Here is a 19,363-nt window from a genome sequence, read left to right as displayed (position 1 = left end):
ATAGACATTCAAAATCATTCTAAAATAAACAAATGAATAAAGTAGACATTCAAAATCTCTGCCATAGCAGCCTTTTCAACTACTCCCTCCGTTCCTAGATACTCCAAGTATAAGTTTTTTTTAAGAGATTTCAATGCAACCATCTACGGGTGTGTATAGACATATTTTCAAGTGCAAATTCCACTCTCCGTTGTAGTCCTTATTGAAATCTCTAAAAAAAACTTTTATTTAGGCACGGAGGGGATAGTTTCTAGCTTCCCAAAATCTTTCAAGACCCATTTAGAATCTACTCCGAGTGAAACAATTCTTTTTTGAAAATTTAGTAGAAACTTGCACTAACTGTTAGACACGCATAAAAAAAAACACTTTAGAGTGTTTTCATATTTCAAACTCAAACTTTAGGAGGCCATATACTTGAAACCATAGGTCCAATTGAGCTAGTTTCTTCGCACCAAGTATTGCAATCGTGTTCCCTGCCGTATTGGTTATAACATAGTAGTTCCCAACAAAGGCATTTGAATTTCCATTTGGTTTTTGACTTCGAAGTGGAGATTATTTGAGTTGTTATAATTGTTTTAACGTATAATTAAATCGATTATACAAAAGGAGTGATATTACGACAACGAAGTGCATTCTCCTCCAAGAAAAAGGAAAGTTATACATTTGATCATGTTGTACCTCTAATTTGAAATCATTCCTCTGACCTTGGAATCCGATGGTTAATTTTTTAAAGGTAAACAACATAAACCTTGATTAAGTAACTGATGGGATTTGATGTCATATTATAGTCCAAGTCCGATGTAAATAAGTCATAGATCATTCAAGGAGAACAAAGAATTAAACAAACCAAAAATGATAAACTAAATCCTGAACTAACAAATTAGTAAGTTGCTTTACTCTTTCAACGGTCGGGCCATACATGGCTTATTGGCCATGTTCATGTTAGCTCTTTTGTCATTTTTTTATACATGAAGTAGATTAAATATTAATTTCATATTGATACTCATCCGTTATAAGGTCGGCACACGATAAGTATTCAGAGGAGGAGAGGTCCGCATAGTGAGTGTGACAGTAGTTGAGCTTATGGCCGATCCACTGGGCTTGTCTAACTCCTGGGACCTTTTTTGATTAGGTTCAATTTTTACACGGTTGCTATATTCCCCAAGAGAATGGTCATATGGATCTTTAAAAAAGTATACCTATTTCAGATAAGTCGGGGCTCTGGCTGTTAAACTGACAGCCCCAAATCAATATTCCTTCACAACATATTTATTTTGATAGATTTTGGCACTGCTCATGAAATTATTCATGATGTGTACATACTGAAGAGAAGATGAGAGCTTACTGCTCAAACTATATAAACCAAAACAATGTTGTACTCTAGGGGATTGGACCTAAAATGGAGATTCCAGATAAATTGTTCTAATCCAAGTAGGCTCATGCGTTCAAGAATTAAAGAATGGGAAGTTACTGAGTTTCCAAAAATGGTAAAGGGCTAAGGCGGGAATATATCCTATGTCTCATTTATTGTTTTGCTTAGTGGATGACATGTTCACAACTTGTTGATGATGATTATGCGTTTCTTCCTTTTTGGGTCAAAACACCACTGACATTGTCTAGTAACATGCACAAGAAGCTTTAGGTATGGACGTTTTGTCTCGTTTGTAGAGCAAGTATATTCAATGGCGGCACATGAGAGAATTCAGTTGTGTTTCTGCTACTACACATATCCTTTCGGCCAGCCAATTTTTTTTTGCTACCTACATATTATTTGTAGCTACACAAATTTCTTGGTTGCCCAAGCATCATTTATTCATGTTAGACAAAATGGTGGAACTAGTAAAGAAAGCTTATTTCTAAGCATTATTATCAGTTTTAAAATTGAGTAGGAATTATGCACAACAATGTTTGGTTTGTCGTAATTTTTTTTTGGCAAACATATGTTTGGCACTAGCCCAAGTATTGGTTACAAAACCGTGTAGCCAACTTATTTTTGCGAAATCATTCTTGTATTACATTAGGGATTACAATCACATATGATAATGTTCAAGACGTCTCGTGGCCCCAAACCAAGCCATACAACAGTATGACACTACAAAATTAAGTTCGCCAAGAAACGACATGCACATTTTGCACTATGACAAATATGAGTAATACAAGAACTACATTCCTCCATATTTTAATTAATCTTGTTAAGTAAAACAACATATCTTGACTTGTTGTTGACTGCGCTGTTCACCATTGAAACTGCCTCCATACAATTTGTTTGAGTGTTCATAGTTAGGTACTCCACCGAAAAGCCAAGGAGAGTCATTCCATGGTAGCCAAAATCTCAGACTCCAAAAATGTCATTGCATGTGAAGGTAAGCCGATAGGAGTTGAAGATTATGCTCCCCTCCTGGTCTCTTCACACCATACTAGCACCTTCCACTCCATCCAAAAAAGAGCTATCAGTATTTAGCTTCATAAGACCAGCAACTGGAGGAGTCTAAGGGCAAGGACCAGGATGCTGAATAAGTTTGCATACATAATATGTGTATGGGAAGCAGGTGAGGATGACTCACTTGCCTTTCACATGATCAGTGTTGGGGTCAAACGCGATGTAATGCAGAGAAGACAAGTAGCATGGGAGGAACCTGGTAGATACTTCGACATGAGGGGCATGCTTCACATGAACCAATTCATTCCGACATGCCAATTCATAATAGTGGCACCAACAAGCGGACGGGCATGGGCTCATCAAGCTCACACATGAGTTGCAAAAACCATTCATCTCCGGTAGGTTGGATCTTTGACATTCGCTAGCCCCCATTCACCTGCCAATAACCTCCAAAGCCTTTCTGCACTAATGCAAGAATAGAACACATGGAAATTTTCTTAGGCCTAGACACCACATACGGACAAGTAGCGGACACCTCCAAGTTTTAGTTGCGCTTGTCGCTCCAAGTTGCAAGGGAGTTCGTACACAATCGCCAGACGAAATTAAATACCATCGGAGGTGCTTGGCAAGACTAGATGGCCAGCCAACCATCTTATCGTCCTTCAGGGTGTCCACTTCCTGTGATAGTGTTGCCACTTTTTCTGGTCCCAAGGCGATGAAATCCTCTCCGAGACGAGGCAAAGGCCGAAACTTCTAAATTTCACATATGTCAGTTTGACGGAAAAAGGTCCAAAGCATGTTCATATCCCAAACGACATGAATATCCAGAGTTCTGATACCCATTTAAATCCACATCTCCCTTTCATTGAGGTCAAGCCTCATATAGGCTCATGAGCAATCCATCATTGACGCCAAATGCGGACGTTATGACCATTTGCAATCCTCCACACTATTCCTTTCTTCAAAATGTCCAATACATGGTTGATTGATTGCCAAGTGGACGATGGATTACCTGTAAACAATGTGTGCTCGAGTTTTTCGTTTGGATAATACTTTGCTTTCAACACTCTCATGTAGAGGCTCTCCAAGTTTGTTAGGAGACGCCAAGCCTGCCTAGCCAATAGCTCTTGATTGAGCAAACGAAAGTCCCTAAAGCCAAGTCCACCTTGATTTTCAGTCTAGTCATTTCTTCCAAGCTTACAAGGGAGTTTTTCTTTTTTTCCTTTCTTGGCACCCCGATAAAAATGATGATCCATGTGATTAAGGACGTCAGAAACCTCAAAATAAATTTTAAAGGCACTCATGATATAGGTAGGTATGGCTTGTGCAACAGACTTAATCAAAACTTATTTGCCTACTTGAGTAGGGTGCCCATCAAAGGAGAACAAACTTTTAGTGACTTTAACTTGAAGGGTTTGAAACTTCCCTCTGGTCATCCTCCCATCCAGGGTAGGCATCCCTAAATACTTGTCTTTGAACCTGGTAGAAGTAAACTGTCACTAATTCTTTACAATACTCATAAAGACATTTGGGCAGGAGCTCCCAAAAAGAAGGGAGCATTTAGATGGTTTGAGGAGCTGACCAGTAACCTATCCATAAATCTCTAGATTGCCTCTAACATGAATAGCCTGTTGTTCACAAGCTTTGAAGTATAAAACAGTGGTGTCACCAAATAGGAGGTGCGAAATCCCAGTGGGGCTTGTGTAATATTGAAAGGAGATATATCATTGGAATCAATTCCTTTATTGCTATGAACAAAGAGACCATCAATGAAAAATAGAAATAATAAGGGGATAATGGATCACCTTGTCGAAGCCCTCATGAAAGTGAATGAATCCAAGATGGCTCCAGTAAATTTTACACAGTATCTCAATTAGGTCATAGAAGACATTATATAATCGACCCAACGGTGAGAGGAACCAAAGTTTTGCATTATTTGCCTATGGTAATTCCAGTCCACCCAATCATAAGCCTTCAAGAGATCAAGCTTATAAGCACATAAATTTTTGGTGGGATCCTTTTCTTGTTTAATGTTATGAATGCACTCAAAGGCTACCATTGCATTACCAGTTATTATATGCCTTGGGATGAAAATGTTTTGAGACGAAGAAATAATATCATCAAGCACAGTTGATGGTGTCCAGATGACCAACTAGTGGGCCACATTTATAGGCCTCAAAGAGGAATCAAGATGGAATCTTCCGAAGACTTGACACATACTCCAAGGCATAAATACAATCTTTGGCAAGTTTATCTTCAGATGTAACCTACCTATGTGTAACCCTAGGTACCCACGGTGTCAATATAAGCCAAGGGGTTTAGATCGTAGAGGCGGTCTCATTCATACACGATCTCGAGGTAGATAACTTGTACTCTGTACCACATTCATAATCAATACAAACAAAGCATGACACTGTGTCCCACTTGTGTCATGTTACCATCGTGCCAAGACTACCTGAGATCTGTCGGATTCTACTATGTCAATAGGTCCAAGCCTATTTACTAGACACTTTTAGACCGCTTTATATATAACATATATTGCACAAACTGATAGGTCTAAAATATGTGATTTTGATAGGATTAGGGATTTTTGAAATCATCACAATAACCATATCATTTACCTATGGGGGCATAACACCAGTTCTAGAAAATCCATTTACCAAGCGATGATACCTCCCTTCATTGCAGCCCAGTTGCGCTAAAAGAAACGAGCGGGAAACCCATCCGGTCCCGACGCCTTAAGGGACTAATCTGGAAGAGAGCATCCACAATCACCTTATATGAGAACTCAGTGTACAAAGCCATGTTGGTCGCCTCACGTACTAAAGGATTAATCAGATCAATAATCCTTGAGGATCAAGGTCAGGATCAGCTGAAAAATGTTCGCAGTAATATCCTCAAGCTTCCTTATTCTATTATTTTAGCCCGTCAGACTGATTTAGAGCGAAAGATTTTTGTATTCTGATGACCATCCTTGTGCCTAGCAATACGCGAACGTTGCAAACACATTAACTCCTCCCCATATAGTAATTCACTCATCTTGTCTGTTACCCTACATGTCTCAACTCTATCAGCACTTATGAGCATAACTTTCTCCATGGTACAAGTCTTTTCAATCTCAAGTGTAACATTACCAAAATTATTTTGCCCCATGTGCGAAGCTTACGCATAGTACCCCGGATATCACCATCTTTGAGACAAGCAATATGAGAACGTTGTAACCACATTAACTCGTCCCCGTATAGTAATTCATTCATTTTGTCTGCTACCGTGCGTATCGCAACTCTATCATCATTTATGAGCATAAGTTCCTCCGATCCATGGTACAGGACTTTTCAATCTCATGTATAACATTAGAAAAAATGTTTTGCTGCATGTGCAAAACTTGCTCATAGTACCCTGGAGAGCATCATGAACGTCACCTAAAGAATGCTTCAAGCAGGCGGTGGCCCGGGCATGTGCAATAACGTCTTGAAGCGATGCATCCCGCTCCCACATTATTTCATACTGCCTAAGTCTCAGTTTTGCAGGCCGGCCCTCCACAAGATCACAAACCACATGCAGTGGCACATGGTCCGAATATGGGGAGATGAGGTGGGATACACAAATATTAGAAAGCATCTGCCCTGTGGGCCGTGTCATCAAGGATAAATGCTCAAATTATTCCACACACACACACACTAGTTAAAGCCCAAGACAAGCCAAGTAGATTGGATTGAACATTCAAACCTTGCAGGAGAGAGCACACGAGGTGGCGATGTTCAACTCTTGGCTCTCTGTAAACACAAATTAATCTTCACAGGGGGCTCATTTGGCGCAGCTCGAACATGTGCATTGATGCATCGGTGGCTTGAAAACACCACATCCACAAGCATAGATCGATTCATGCCAAAATAATGACAAACCACCACTATTACCTTCATTGGGTACACCTTCAAAACGCTTGCAAGCCCATTCTAGTTGGGAACCTCTTCATTCTAACTTCCGATTGACGAGCTTCACATGGGTAATGCGACTGTACCACCGTCGCAATATCAAGAATTGCCCCCTCCCCCCAATCCCGGCAGTTCAAAGTTATATAAACCAGAGCCCGCCGATCTCTGGTTTGCCATCAAACTTTTTCCTTTTGTTCGGATCCCTTTTTGGTGTTGTAGACATATGTAGGTGCAGTTGAATGTATGTACGATGAAAAAAGGAAACATAGATGGATTTCCCTCATTTCACAACACGGGGAATGTGTCGTTTATTAATTCTAGACTAGATTGGAGGGAGGGAGGGGGGGGGGGTAAAAAAGATGATGGTGCATTGGTCGCGTCGGCTTGTGTGTAGGTGCACGCACGTACACGGGCTTTGCTACATCTACATGCAATTATGGGGTGGGAAGTTTTACAGGGTAATTAGGCAGTTTTTAATTGGAGATTAAGGGAAACAAGGGCCCACCCACCTGAAAATCTAGCATTTTTGCACGTACACACACGACTAGCTACTACTACTAGTGTGGCTTTGGGACAGACGTGACACAAAATGACCTTATGGCAGATTGTGCCGGGGCCTATATTTCCCCTAAAAAAAAGACAGACGTGACACAACCGGACCCGGGCCCCTGGCTTGGCAGAGAAGAAAGGAGATCCATCTTCCATCAATCAAATCAAATCAAATCAAATCAAATCAAATCAAGCAAGCAATCGGTGTGGTCGATCGGGGGCTTACGACTCCTTCCATAACTGCCACTAGTCGTAGTAGTAGCTACTGGAGCCTCCCTCCCTGGGCCCGGGGTGGAGGTGGAGTTGGAGTCAAGGTCGGTAAGTCGGGCGCGGAAACCGAGCCGGGCCCGACGCGGGCGCCCGCCCCCGCGCCCACGCCGCCCACCTATATAACCCCCGCGCACCGGCCCTCCACGATCCATCAACCAACCCACCGAGCCCCCAAAGCCACCCAGATCAGCCTCGACGAGGCGGAGAACCCTAGCCGCCGCCGCGATGGGGATCTTCGACCTGCTCGACCTGGCCGACGGCGCCTCGGGGGACGAGGCCGTCGCGCGCGTCGTCAAGAAGGTCGTCCCGCCCGACGACCCCGACAAGGCCTCCAAGGCCTCCAGGAAGGCCGCCGCCAAGGACGCCGCCGCCAACGCCGCCGCCCCCAAGGACGACGCCCAGCACGACCAGCACCACCACTACCCCCAAGGTATCGCACGCCCGCTCCCCGACCCCGCCCCCGCTCTCCCTCGCCATCTGTATGTAGGTTGCTTGGCCCCGATCGCCTCTTGAATTGTAGCGTGGCGCGGGGGGTTTGATTCGGGATAGATCCACCCTTTGTTTCCCTCTGTGTCGGTTAAATCTTAATTTATAGATCCTCGCGTCTGGCTCGTGATTGCTCTACTTTTGGCGGAACAAAGGGGCTCGATTTCTAGTTAGGCAAGGTGTATATCATCCTTCCTGTGTAGACATCGGTGGGGTGCAGATCGGCCCCTTCTCGTCGGGACGGGAGTGATTCGACCTTTGTTTCACGTTTCCAGATTGTCCAGTATTATTATTTAGTAATTAAATTCTCAAGACAGAATCGGGCAGGCAGATTCTTGTTCATCTATGCATAAATCTTGCTCAATTAATTTATACCATCTGATTACATGCCATAATTGACCTGTTGGCTCCATCTCATGTGCTTGTAAATATGCTCCGCAATTACTTGCAACTCTAACTTGTCTCCGATCGCTTCTCAGTTTATCTTATCTGACACTGGGATGTGCTATCTTTCAGAGGGTGGGCATTACCAAAGGGAGGGCAACTTTGGTGGAGGCCGGGGCAGAGGCCAAGGCTACTATGGTGGTGGTGGTGGTGGCAGAGGAGGCCGTGGAAGGGGGCGTGGCGCCGGATCCAATCGTGTCTTTGAGGATGCCAACGGTCGTTTCTATAATGATGGCTATCAACGTGTCTACCTCACCAACGACCGTCCATACTATGCCAATGGCAATGGCAACCGTGACTACAACAACAACAACGGCAACGGCAACGGCAATGGCGGTGAGGGCCAGAGGTACGGCAATGATGACAGGCAGTACAGGAGGGACAACATGCACTACGTTCCTAAGAGCAAGCCATCCTCTGTGGCTGCTTCTGATGTTGATACCAAGTCTGAAGGCAAGGTGGAGCCTGCTGCTGAGGAAAAGCAGGCCCAAGCCCCTGCTCAGAATGTTGTTGAAGCCGTCCCTGCTTCTGAATCTGACAAGTCTACTGGGTATGTTCCACAGAGCCTGTACCTTTTACTGTCTGTTGGTTATTTTACATGTTGTGAAATGTAACCAGCCTTCAAGTTAACCTTATTGATGTTTGAAATTGATGCAGGGATGTGCAAAAAGATGATTCTAAGAAGGAAGAGGGAGAGGGTGCCGAAAAGAAGGCAGAGGGAGAAGGCGCGGATAAGAAGGAGGGAGATGGTGCCGAGAAGAAGGAGAAGACCAATAAGGGCAAGTGTGTCAGTGGCTCTGTCAAGAGGAAGCTCAAGAAGCAAAAGCCTAAGAAGGAAGACTCTAATGGGGATGCTCCTATTGAGACCACTGCTAAGAAAGAGCAGGAGGCTCCCATTGAACAAGAGAAAATTGTACTTTCCTATACTTGCCTCACGTACAGACCCTTTGCTCTGTTTTTCAAGCTTTTTACTTATGTCCTAATTTGGTGCAGGAGATGACCCTTGAAGAATATGAGAAGATGCAAGAAAAGAAGAAGTCTCTGGAGGCCTCTAAACCTGAGGAGAGGAGGGTTGCTGCTGTAGATTTTGAGGGTCTCCAGCTCTTGGAGAAGAAGAAGATTGAGGATGATGCTAAATCAAAGGCAGAAAATGTTCGCAAGGCAAAGGAGGCTGCTGCAAAGGAAGCTAAACCTCGCAAGGTAAAGTCTACCAATAATAGGCATTTTGATGCTGAGATGTGAAAGGGGCATGTTTTACTTTACTGAACCATCTTCTGAAATCTGGGCATTTCCTTATAATATACAATCACTACATCAGTGCTGTTTAATTTGTATTGCACTTGTTAGTGATAGTGTGATCCTTACTTCTGCTGTTTGCTGCAGGTGAGCATCCAGGAGTACCTGAAGAATGAAGATGGTTCAGAGTACGTACCTCCAACACCACCTAGGCGCCCTCCATATGGAGGCGGCTACAGGGGAGGCCGTGGGAACGGTTCTTACAATGGCCGCAGCAGCCGTGACAACAGCTCTGAGCGCCGGGTCTACAACTCTGGCCGCGGCGAGAGCGCCATCGTGTTCCACAACGTCGAGGCCAACGCCAACGACAGTGGCGCCCCAAGGAGGGGTGAGGGCTACAATGGCGAGCGCCGGCAAGGCAGCTACCAGCAAGGTGGGTACAATGGCGGCAGGGGCAACGGCAGGTACCAGGAGCGCCAGGACGGGTACAATGGCGAGCGCCGGGACCAGCAGCAGGGTGGCTACTACCAGGAGCGCAATGGTGACCGCCGGGAGCAAGGCGGGTACAACAATGGTGGTGGCCGGGGCAATGGCGGTTACCAGGAGCGCAGGGATGGCTACAATGGTGACAACCGCCGGCAGCAAGGCGGGTACAACAATGGTGGTGGCCGGGGCAATGGTGGTTACCAGGAGCAAGGCGGGAACAATGGTGGCCGTGGCCAGGAGCGCCAGGATGCCTACAATGGCGAGCGCAGGCAGCAAGGCGGGTACAACAATGGCGGTGGCCGGGGCAATGGTGGTAACCAGGAAGGCCAGGACGGTGGCGAGCGCCGGCAGCAAGGCGGGTACAACAATGGCGGCCGGTACCAGCAGGGCGGCAACTACAGGCAGTGGCAGGGTCCCAGGCCAAAGCAGGACAAGGAGTTCACACCGGCCGACTTCCCAGCTCTAGGTGGCGCATCTCAGGCGCAGTCGCAGGCCCAGGCCCAGGCCCAGGCCTAGATATTCTTTTTTTTCCTTTTCTTATTATTGCGAGGGAGAGAGAGTTTAGAGTTGAGAAGAGAGACAGTTTTGTAACGGAGCTACTACGTGGTATCATGTGCTGCACTGGGTTTATTACAACTTTTTGGTGTTTATTTACCTGTCGATTGGTTTGATTGATGACTTTGTTGTCGAGATTTCTTCACTATGATATTTTTCATGTGCAGCCACTGGGATCTTAATGAAGAAAGCAGAGCAGCCCTTTCTTTTTAAAATTCTTTTGACGTGTGCTATACAATGAAATCTGATTAGCCAACTTGTAATAGCATGTCTGGAGACGACTTAAGATTTCTCTTTGAACCTTCTGCAAAACAGATTGTAGCCGTGGTCTTCTTTCTCCCTGGCACCACCCCCTGCACCCAGGAGGCAAATTCCGTTTTCAGGCACTGGGTGAGATTTGGGAGTTTCACTTGCTAAGTGCATCTTTGCTGGAAATCATGCATGGTGAGTGCCGTCGTCTCCACCAAGATCTAGTGACAGCAGAGCCGGAGCCTGCGTCTCCGACTTCCTCAACTCGGTCGAATTTTTCTAGAGCTTTTTGACGTGTCGATGTGTGCATCGATTTCACGGACATTACTTGATCCATTCAGAAACGCGTGGTGATCTGGTCAGAACATGATTTTGCTGAAATCATCATATATATTTCCAACTGAACATGAGTTGTTGCTGCATTTCCAGATTCCCAGATTGCACCCTTCGGAATTTTCAAGGGCTTTTGAAATGTGTTGAGAGGTACTAGCTTACGAATGAAACCATGCCAGTATTGAACATGCGTTTTGCTGTATTATTAGATTCTCAAATTTATCCTTGAGAAGATAATGATGTTTTTTACTTAATTTATAATTTATATGTCCTCTGATTTTTTATTTTTTATTGTTGAAAAGGGGAGTACCCAGGCCTCTGCATTATATGTCCCCTGTTATCCTTGTGGAATAGTCCCAGTCACTCTGATATACTCGTGAGGTGAGGTGGCTCGTGACTCGTTGCCAGCGTGGTGGCAGTCAGTGTATATGTATAGATGTGTCTAGATGAGGAGCTTGTAACTCTGATGTACTGGCTGCAAAATCGATCTGCTACTGGATGTCCTCCATGTGGATGGCCAACCAACCCCTGCCTCTGCCTGGGCTCACCAAGTTGCAGCAACAAGAGGCGCTTTCCTGAAACCAGCTCAACACTTTGCCCAGCACACTTGTGTCACTACTGAAACATGAACTGTTCACTAAAAGTGCTACATCATGGGGCTGAACTTCATCAACATCAACAAGCCACCGCTGCTGCCTTGACAAGAAGGCGTCACTCAAGGAGTTGAAGCGGAAGCAGAAAGAAGCTCCGGGAGACGATCGAGAAACTTGTACCGACTGTGATGTAGCTGCAACATCGATCTGCTACTGGGTGTCATGTCATGTGGATGGCCAACCGTGTGTATAGATGAAAAATCAGTGTATCGATGTGACTAGCTAGCAGTTTCTTTTGGCGAAATCTAGCTAGTTTACCATGATATGCTCATCAGGCCACTGAATAACTCTGGAAAAAGAAAACCATCTCATCCAAATGCATGCTAGCTACCGATCGATGCCATCTGTTTCTGGCAATGCTCATTGCTCTCAGGGTCAAGTGATCTAGGATGTAAATCTGATTTGAACACGCAGGCAAACGCCCACCCATCTGGATTTCCACGACGCTGCTTCCTCGACTTGGTCGGTCGAACTGTTCGCTGCGAAGAACACTCTCTGGAATCCTTTTGCAACAGAGGTCGTGTTGAACAAAACTTTTGCAATATAGGGCATGGTGTGAAGGAGATGATGCCGGCTGTTGCAGGAGGTTGAGGTGTTGGCAGACAAGGCCGGCCACAGGTCACGGCCAAGGCGGTCAGTGGCATCAGATGGCCAGGCCGACAAAACATTCACGAAGTTATTGAACTAAGCATTCAACAGGGAATCTTATATCCACAATAACATATCAGATCCTACACACCAAGGTTCATCCATATCCCTGAGAACTTACTCATACATGGAGACAACAAACATCATAGCAAGAGCAATGGCATACATGAATGAATGATTCAAATAAGATCCACTACGGTTCTTGATGTTATAGATGATAAGGATGTGGATGATGATGATGATGACAATGGCGATGATGTTGTAGCTCCCTTGTGCGCTGTGAGGAAGACCCCCCCCCCCCCCCCTCATCTCCTTGCCAGTCCCTCCCTCGAATGAACTCCTGAGGCTAGGGTTCTACCTTCTCGAGGAGTTTCTGGACTCTCTGGGTGTCTAATTCACGATCCGATTTCACGGGGTGAAAATAGTTGATCTGGCGGCAGCGGCAACACTCCATACGACTTCCCATACGAGCGGGCACGGCCGTATGGAACGCCATCTTTTGCACCGGAGGTGCAACGACGCCTTCTTCTCTGGCCTCTTTGCTTCTTTTATGGTAGGTAATTATCACTTTAAATATGTGATTCCACTACCATTTCTAAGGATTTTTCCTTAGCATGCTAGATGGTCCAAGAAGCGTTACATGAGGGATTTTCAACAAAAAGAGGTGCATGAATGCGGTAAAATTCCACAAAGCCCACTATATAGGCATAAAATACTTAGTAAAATTATCACATAAATTGGACTCATCACATTGTTTGAAGGTGATGAAACTGTGTCTAGGTGTCTAATTTTATTTCGCGACTCTGTATTATGGTTGCCTATTGTAAAATCTAAGACAGTCTGGGAGACAATTGTTATGTTTGCAATGTAGTCACTGGGATGAATTTGCATTGTAATTCAAATTTTGCACAAATTCATATTAAAATTCTTGAAAAAGAAGTCAAATTTGTATCACATATGCCCGCCATTTGCAATACATAGACCAAATTGATCGCGGCTACAAACTTTGATGGTCATGGACGCCATCACAATCATATTGACCCACATGTAAGAAGCCACGTGACCGACGAATGAACCCGCTTGGCAGCATCCACGTCAGCACTACAATGGGCCCACATGTCAGAATCTTTGACCCGTCTAACAAGACATCGTCATAGAAAAAACAATGTCTGGTCCCACATGTAGGCGGTCACGTCAACATCTTCTGGGCCCATATGTCAACAATATTGATCTGTCAAAACGGACACGCTACTTATTACCGACGGGATCATCGACGATAAATCCCATGACAGATCCACATGGAAGCAACCACATCAACATATGTTGGCCCCACTTGTCACAATCTTTGACCGGTCAAACTAGCAGACGGATCACCGGTGATGGATTATCGTCGTCAAAAAGATCTTAGGTAACAGATTGGCCTATCAAATGTGACATTCCGGGCTGTCACAGAAAATGGCCATGAATGACATTTTTAGATTTGTCACCTAAGATATGATCTCGCGTGACGGACGAAGTGGTACCGTGAATATTTTACTTTTTATGATGGCACTTCGATTACGGCCAGAAAATGTCGCCAATACATTTTCCGTGACGAAAAACGGTTTTATGTTACACAAGTCAAACATCGCAAAGTAGAGCAAATTTTGTGGTGTCTGCTTCACCCTTACACTTGGGGGAATCCCAACAACTCCTGTGACAACTCCTGTGGGAGCAAGCATTCTCCTTCTCACTTCAATTACTCCTGCGATGAGCATCTTGAAGATCTAAGATTGGAAATATGTATATGCACAACCATATAGTTTTGTTTGTGGATGCTCAAAGAAATGATGGTTGGATGTAGGAGTCTCTCTTTGGATGTTCTACGACAGTGTCACGTGTCTCTATTAGCTCCAATTCTATTGCACCCTGCTGTCCACATAATTTATTTATGTATTTGACACACCTCGTTAGTTCATGTTGTTATGATGTTCAAGAACAGGCACATACTGCAGTTAGTATGTATGCTACTCTACATAACCTCTTTGTCCTGGATAGTATTGAGGACGAAGGCAAAACTTATATATGTGATTTGAGGGTCTTAATAGTGATGCATATTTGATGTTGCTTGGCTTTGTGCAAGCATTGTAAATATTTATCATGCACTACAATCTACTTTGCTTTCCGTACAATGTCCTTAATCCATGCACTTTTGCCTTCTGTTTTGTAAACATATTGAATCCCAATCATATGCAATCGAGTTGAACTTGACTATGGAAGTTATCATTGTTGGTTTCTACGGTAAGGTGCGTCGACTGCAAATCAAAATTTTCCTACGCGTAGAACAACCAAGAACAGGCTACGGGAGATGAATCACAGATCGTTACCACTAAACGCGCAGTGTCGTGCAGCGGAAGTAGAGTTGAGGCAGCGCGTTCCCTGAGTCGCCTCGCATTCCCGGAGTCGTCTCCTCCTTCCCGGTCTCCCACGTAGCCGATCGGATCCCGCGAACAGGTTCGCCGGAGCGGCGCAAGTGCACCGCCTCTAACGGTATCCGCGCGTGTAGGAGGAACGTCGTGCGGCGGACTGCTAGATCCGATCACACAACCGGCAGCGAGTGGAGATGGCTAGCAGTTGCAACACATGCAAAGCCCTAACGATGGCGCCGAAGCGATCAATCGCCTGAGTGTGCCGCACCTCCACATTATATAGGCGTCCGTCGCGGGCTCAACACTTGGGCCTCGCACGGACCCTAAAGCCCACAAGTCTACTCGGTCACAATCCAAATACAGCTCGGATCACATCTGACCAGTGTCCTCGGATCCGACCTCATAGGTTCCTTCCCTTAAGCGTGCGACCCCTTAGGTTCAAGTCGTCTTGGTTGCAGTTCAGATCACCTCCGGACTGCACAATTGGTAGCGGCCTCTAGCAAGGCATGTCGAACGTCAAGCAAACTATGAAGCTGGTTAGGCAAACCTGTACAACATGTCACACTTATGTTCCCTTTGCCACACGATATATGTTGTCGGGCTCAAGGTGAGATTGTCATCCTCTCACTACTAGGAAAAGGCCTACTAATGGCGCACCTAATTTGGCATACTAATGGCGCACTGTGATGTGATGCGCCATTAGTATGAATATTAGGTTTTTTTTTTATTATTTTCTGTTTTTTGCACAGGTTACAAAATGTATAATTGGACAAAATATAGACAGCACACATCAACAACAGATTCATCGAATACAATAGAAGATTAGTCTCTAAATACAATTCATCATATTAGTCTCTGAATACAATTCATCATATTAGTCTCCGAATTGAAAAGACCGAACAAAGATAGAACATTATATTACAAGTCTCGAGACCGCGAGTAGCGAGTTTGTCTTCACATTACAAGTCGATATCGATCATCTAAACTACCATCATATAGAAGAGAGCTGCGGTCATCACGATGAGCATCATCACGATGAAACTCGTCTTCATCCGGTTCCTCCAACGCTCCCTCCCCTCTCCCGCTAGATAGCGGGCGTATCTAGATTCGGCCTCGGCCCTAGTGGTGTACCCTTTGTAACTGTTACCGCTGAATCGGTGAACCTGTCTCCGACACTCCTCCCAGTCGTCGTAGACTCCGGGAATCTTACCCTTGTACACGACATACGACGGCATCGTTATGCACTAGCCAAACGAAATGTTAGTACCAATTCACAGACAATACATAAGCAATATATAAGTATGCAACAGAACGATCGGAAGAGAAAAGCAAGACATTAATAGCATCGATTACATCTAAGTTGAACGACTCTCGAAACCAAAGAGACATACTACAAGTTCATTAAAGTTTAATTACAACATGAGCCAATCGATGTTTCAGAACTAGACACAGCATCACTGCTTTCGACTCGACTCAAGGGACCGGAGCGTGGATGAAGCCGCCGTCTATCGTGGGAGTCATGAAAGAACGGGCATTGTCAGCCTGCATTTGTAGCATTGTGTCGATGTCACTGTTGGACGGTTGATTTCTGAGGTAGAACTGCCCCGAGGTACGAAGGACATCTTCATGGATGATTTCCGCAAACTCCGACTGGATGCGAAAGAATTCTTGTCTGATGTCCGCGTCCTGGATTGCCGACACGCTCGCGGCCCAATCTTTGAGTTTACTCGGTAGCAGAAGTTGATGATGGTCCCGTACGATCACCCGCATGTGATGGATGGCGTAGTAGGCACCCTTCTGACCGCCAGGCGGCTGCTTGACGCAGCAGAACGTCGTATTGTGGGAGAACACGTGCTTGCCGTACTTACAAATAGGCCTGGTGAAGGTGCCTCCAGATTTGGCGTAGCCGGGGAGAACATCATCAAGAACCTTCTTCACATTTGTGTAGTCTACGTTCGACTGACGGTCCGGGTCGAAATACGTGGCCATGGAATATTTGGGGCTTAGGAGGATGAGTGTGCAATGTGTGTCACTGCAGAAAACACGGAATGTTAAAAGAAAAACGATCGAAATCTAAGAATTCATATGTTACGGGCCGGTTGAGGGGAGGACTTACTCGGGAAAGTAAGGCACGAGGAAGTTATCCTTATCTTGGTTTGCCAGAATGACGCCTTCGAGGTAAGAACTCGCGACTTGCCGGTCCCCAGCGCTGCCCAAGATCTTGGCACGCATGTAGAAGGGGTCGACTATCACGATGTCTGGTGTCTTGTCGCGAATGATCCGCATCTCCATACTCAGCAAAAATAGCCGAACAAAGGTGTAGTGCAGCGGATGAAGGTTCATCATAGCGTGGATGTCATCAAACCGCAGGATGATCGTACGCCCGATGGAGTTATCCACAAAGCCCTTGCCCTCTGGCACCTTGGCCGCGAAAACCGAGTATGCCACATCCTTCTCTCCGAGACGCCGCTTCTCCAAAGAAAGAACACTGTCATGCAGACTCCGCATAGCACCGGTTGCAGCATTGAGCATATTTGTTGGTAGCATCGCCCTACCCGCCACATGCACCCTTCTCGAGATATCCTCAGGTGAAGGTGGCCCGTCCTAAGCACGGATCGTACTCGGTGCCGGCTGGCTCGCACCCTTGTTAGTCTTTCTTTTGCGTGCCTTCTTCTTCTCCTGTAATGGGACCGATCTGCTCACAGACCGCCATCTTGAGTGTGTTTGGGCTGATAATATTTCGCACCTCGCCTATTTGAGGCTCGGTGAAGTCGGCAGCTGGAGGCGTCTCCTGAGAGCTGAACGGCAGACGACGCCTGTTGCAACTTGGCTTCTCCGCGGTACCAGCTAGATCGCGCACGTCTTTTGTTGGGTTGTGTTCTTGAGAAGGAGACCCCATGAAGTCGCCATCGTACCCATGTTCGGCAAAGTACTGATCGATGTTGCCAAATGTATCGTCGTCATCGTCGTCGTTCTGATCCTGTGCCATATGCATGTTTGGATCCAGTGGCATAGGGATGTCCGGCACCGTTGCGGCGGTCTTTCCATGGGGCCGACTTGGCGCCGGCACGACTGGCGGTGTTGTCTTTGGGGTGGTGTCCCCCGCCCCCAAACGAATCTGGCTCTTCGGCCAGAGCAGGGGCCAGCTCAGGTAGGCGCTGAGGGTCATCACGTCATCATCGTCGGCCTCGACGGGTCGAATCGGAGGTAACAACTCGTCGCAGCCTGGCAGCACCCGAACCAGTTCAACCCTAAACAAGTTGGGTGGCATCTGGGTACCGTGGAACAAGGGGTTGCCCAGTTGAACGATTTTGCCCTTGGCGACATCGACCAACTCGTTGTTCACGAAGTGCAGGAGAGTGCACGGAACATCGGCGGCGCCCTGCGAAAACATGTAGGGCGTCAGGGATGCCCAGTCAAAGGCAAGGAGATGAAGTCCTCGACCGAGAGAGGCTTAATTAGTTACTGTGATGATGGCGTCGAGCTCGGCTAATGTCGAGGCACCGCCAACGGCGGGCGTGCAGTTGACGGAGGGGCCGCTTGCTGCAGAGGTGCCGGCCGGCGTACACCCGGGTGCATTAAGCTCCCGTGCCGGCGTCGGAGACACCAATGCCGCCTCCGCCGGAGACACCAATGGCCCCGCCATCGCATTCTGCGAGTTGCTGGCCGTGAAGCTAGGAATCGGGGGCGGCCCCTGTTGGCCGCCCGCAATCCACGCACTCAACCCCTGGATCAAGGTAGGCACAATGGCGGTGATCGTCGCTCCGAATTGTTGTTGCACTTGCTCTTGGACAATCTCCGAAATCCGCGCCACATGTGCCTTGAGTTCTTGAACCTCGCGCGCCTGGCTTTCCGAGCTGGTCTTTTTCTCCTTCCGCACACCAGCGGTATAGTATGACCCCCATTTTGTGGACAAGCCTTTGCCGGCCATACGACCAGCTGACGTCGGCTTACTGAGCTTATCCTTGTTCTTCATTACATTCAACGCCCTATTTAGAGTGGTGTCCCAAGGGTTGCTCTTAGTCGACCCCGCGCTACTGCTTTCAGTCGCCTGCGGAAGGAATGTGAACCATTTAGAAATTTGGCTTCATTAATTAGAATGCAACCATATGGAGCTAATTACGCGGGGGTGTATTCCTTACCAGAACAAGCTCAAGCGCCCTGGTCTTCGGATCCGTGGTAAGCTCCTTTGTTATCGGGTCCTCCTTGTTACCGGGCCCTGACATAGTTCCTGGTCTGCTTGTTACCGCTGTATTTCTCGAAGCGGGGCGGTAGGCCTTGCTCGGCACGCTCCGCGTCCTCCTTGTCCCATATAGGCTCCGCCACTCTGTAACCGCCGGGACCGAGTTTGTGTTCCCCTAAGTTCAGCTCCCGCATTTCTTTCCCCCACTGACTTGATTGGGAGTTTGCGGTGCTCGAGCAATTGATCTTGAAGTCGTTGTAGTCATCTTCATCACCTTGCCATCGATAGCCATCCATGAAACCACGCAAGAGCAGGTGGTCCCGCACCTGCCCGAAATCCGGGTCCGCAATAAGGCTCTTCAGCTTGCATCTTCGACACGGACATCTTATCTTCGTCTCGTTCTTTTGAAGCATCTCGGCCTTCGCGGACCTCAAAAACCTATTCACGATGCCTTTGGTCATCGTGCAGACCATAGTCGCCTGCGAGGTAGAGCAAAACGATATTTTAGAACCAAGAAAAAATTTGGCATGACTTTCCCTAAAAATAGG

The 19,363-nt window shown here is 46.4% G+C and overlaps 1 protein-coding gene across 1 annotated transcript; it reads left to right on the top strand.

Annotated features, from left to right (window-relative positions):
• Nucleotides 1-7,275: 7,275 nt before the first annotated feature.
• Nucleotides 7,276-10,436, top strand: LOC123114295 (uncharacterized protein DDB_G0290685). The gene is made up of 5 exons (XM_044535721.1): nucleotides 7,276-7,564; nucleotides 8,137-8,614; nucleotides 8,722-8,977; nucleotides 9,058-9,264; nucleotides 9,448-10,436. The coding sequence occupies exons 1-5, from the start codon at nucleotides 7,360-7,362 to the stop codon at nucleotides 10,300-10,302; spliced, it is 2,001 nt and encodes a 666-aa protein (XP_044391656.1). The 5' UTR covers nucleotides 7,276-7,359; the 3' UTR covers nucleotides 10,303-10,436.
• The last annotated feature ends 8,927 nt before the right edge of the window (nucleotides 10,437-19,363 follow it).

This window comes from Triticum aestivum, chromosome 5B (genome assembly GCF_018294505.1).
Source record: "Triticum aestivum cultivar Chinese Spring chromosome 5B, IWGSC CS RefSeq v2.1, whole genome shotgun sequence".
Classification (NCBI taxonomy): Eukaryota; Viridiplantae; Streptophyta; class Magnoliopsida; order Poales; family Poaceae; genus Triticum; species Triticum aestivum.
The sequence above is the reverse complement of the archived record's forward strand: the minus strand, read 5'-3'. Positions and strand labels throughout refer to the sequence as shown.

Coding starts and splice junctions, on each gene's coding strand:
- LOC123114295 (XM_044535721.1), top strand. CDS start 7,360: ATGGGGATCTTCGACCTGCTCGACCTGGCCGACGGCGCCTCGGGGGAC. Junction 7,565..8,136: donor GCACCACCACTACCCCCAAG/GTATCGCACGCC, acceptor GCTATCTTTCAG/AGGGTGGGCATTACCAAAGG. Junction 9,265..9,447: donor AGGAAGCTAAACCTCGCAAG/GTAAAGTCTACC, acceptor TGTTTGCTGCAG/GTGAGCATCCAGGAGTACCT.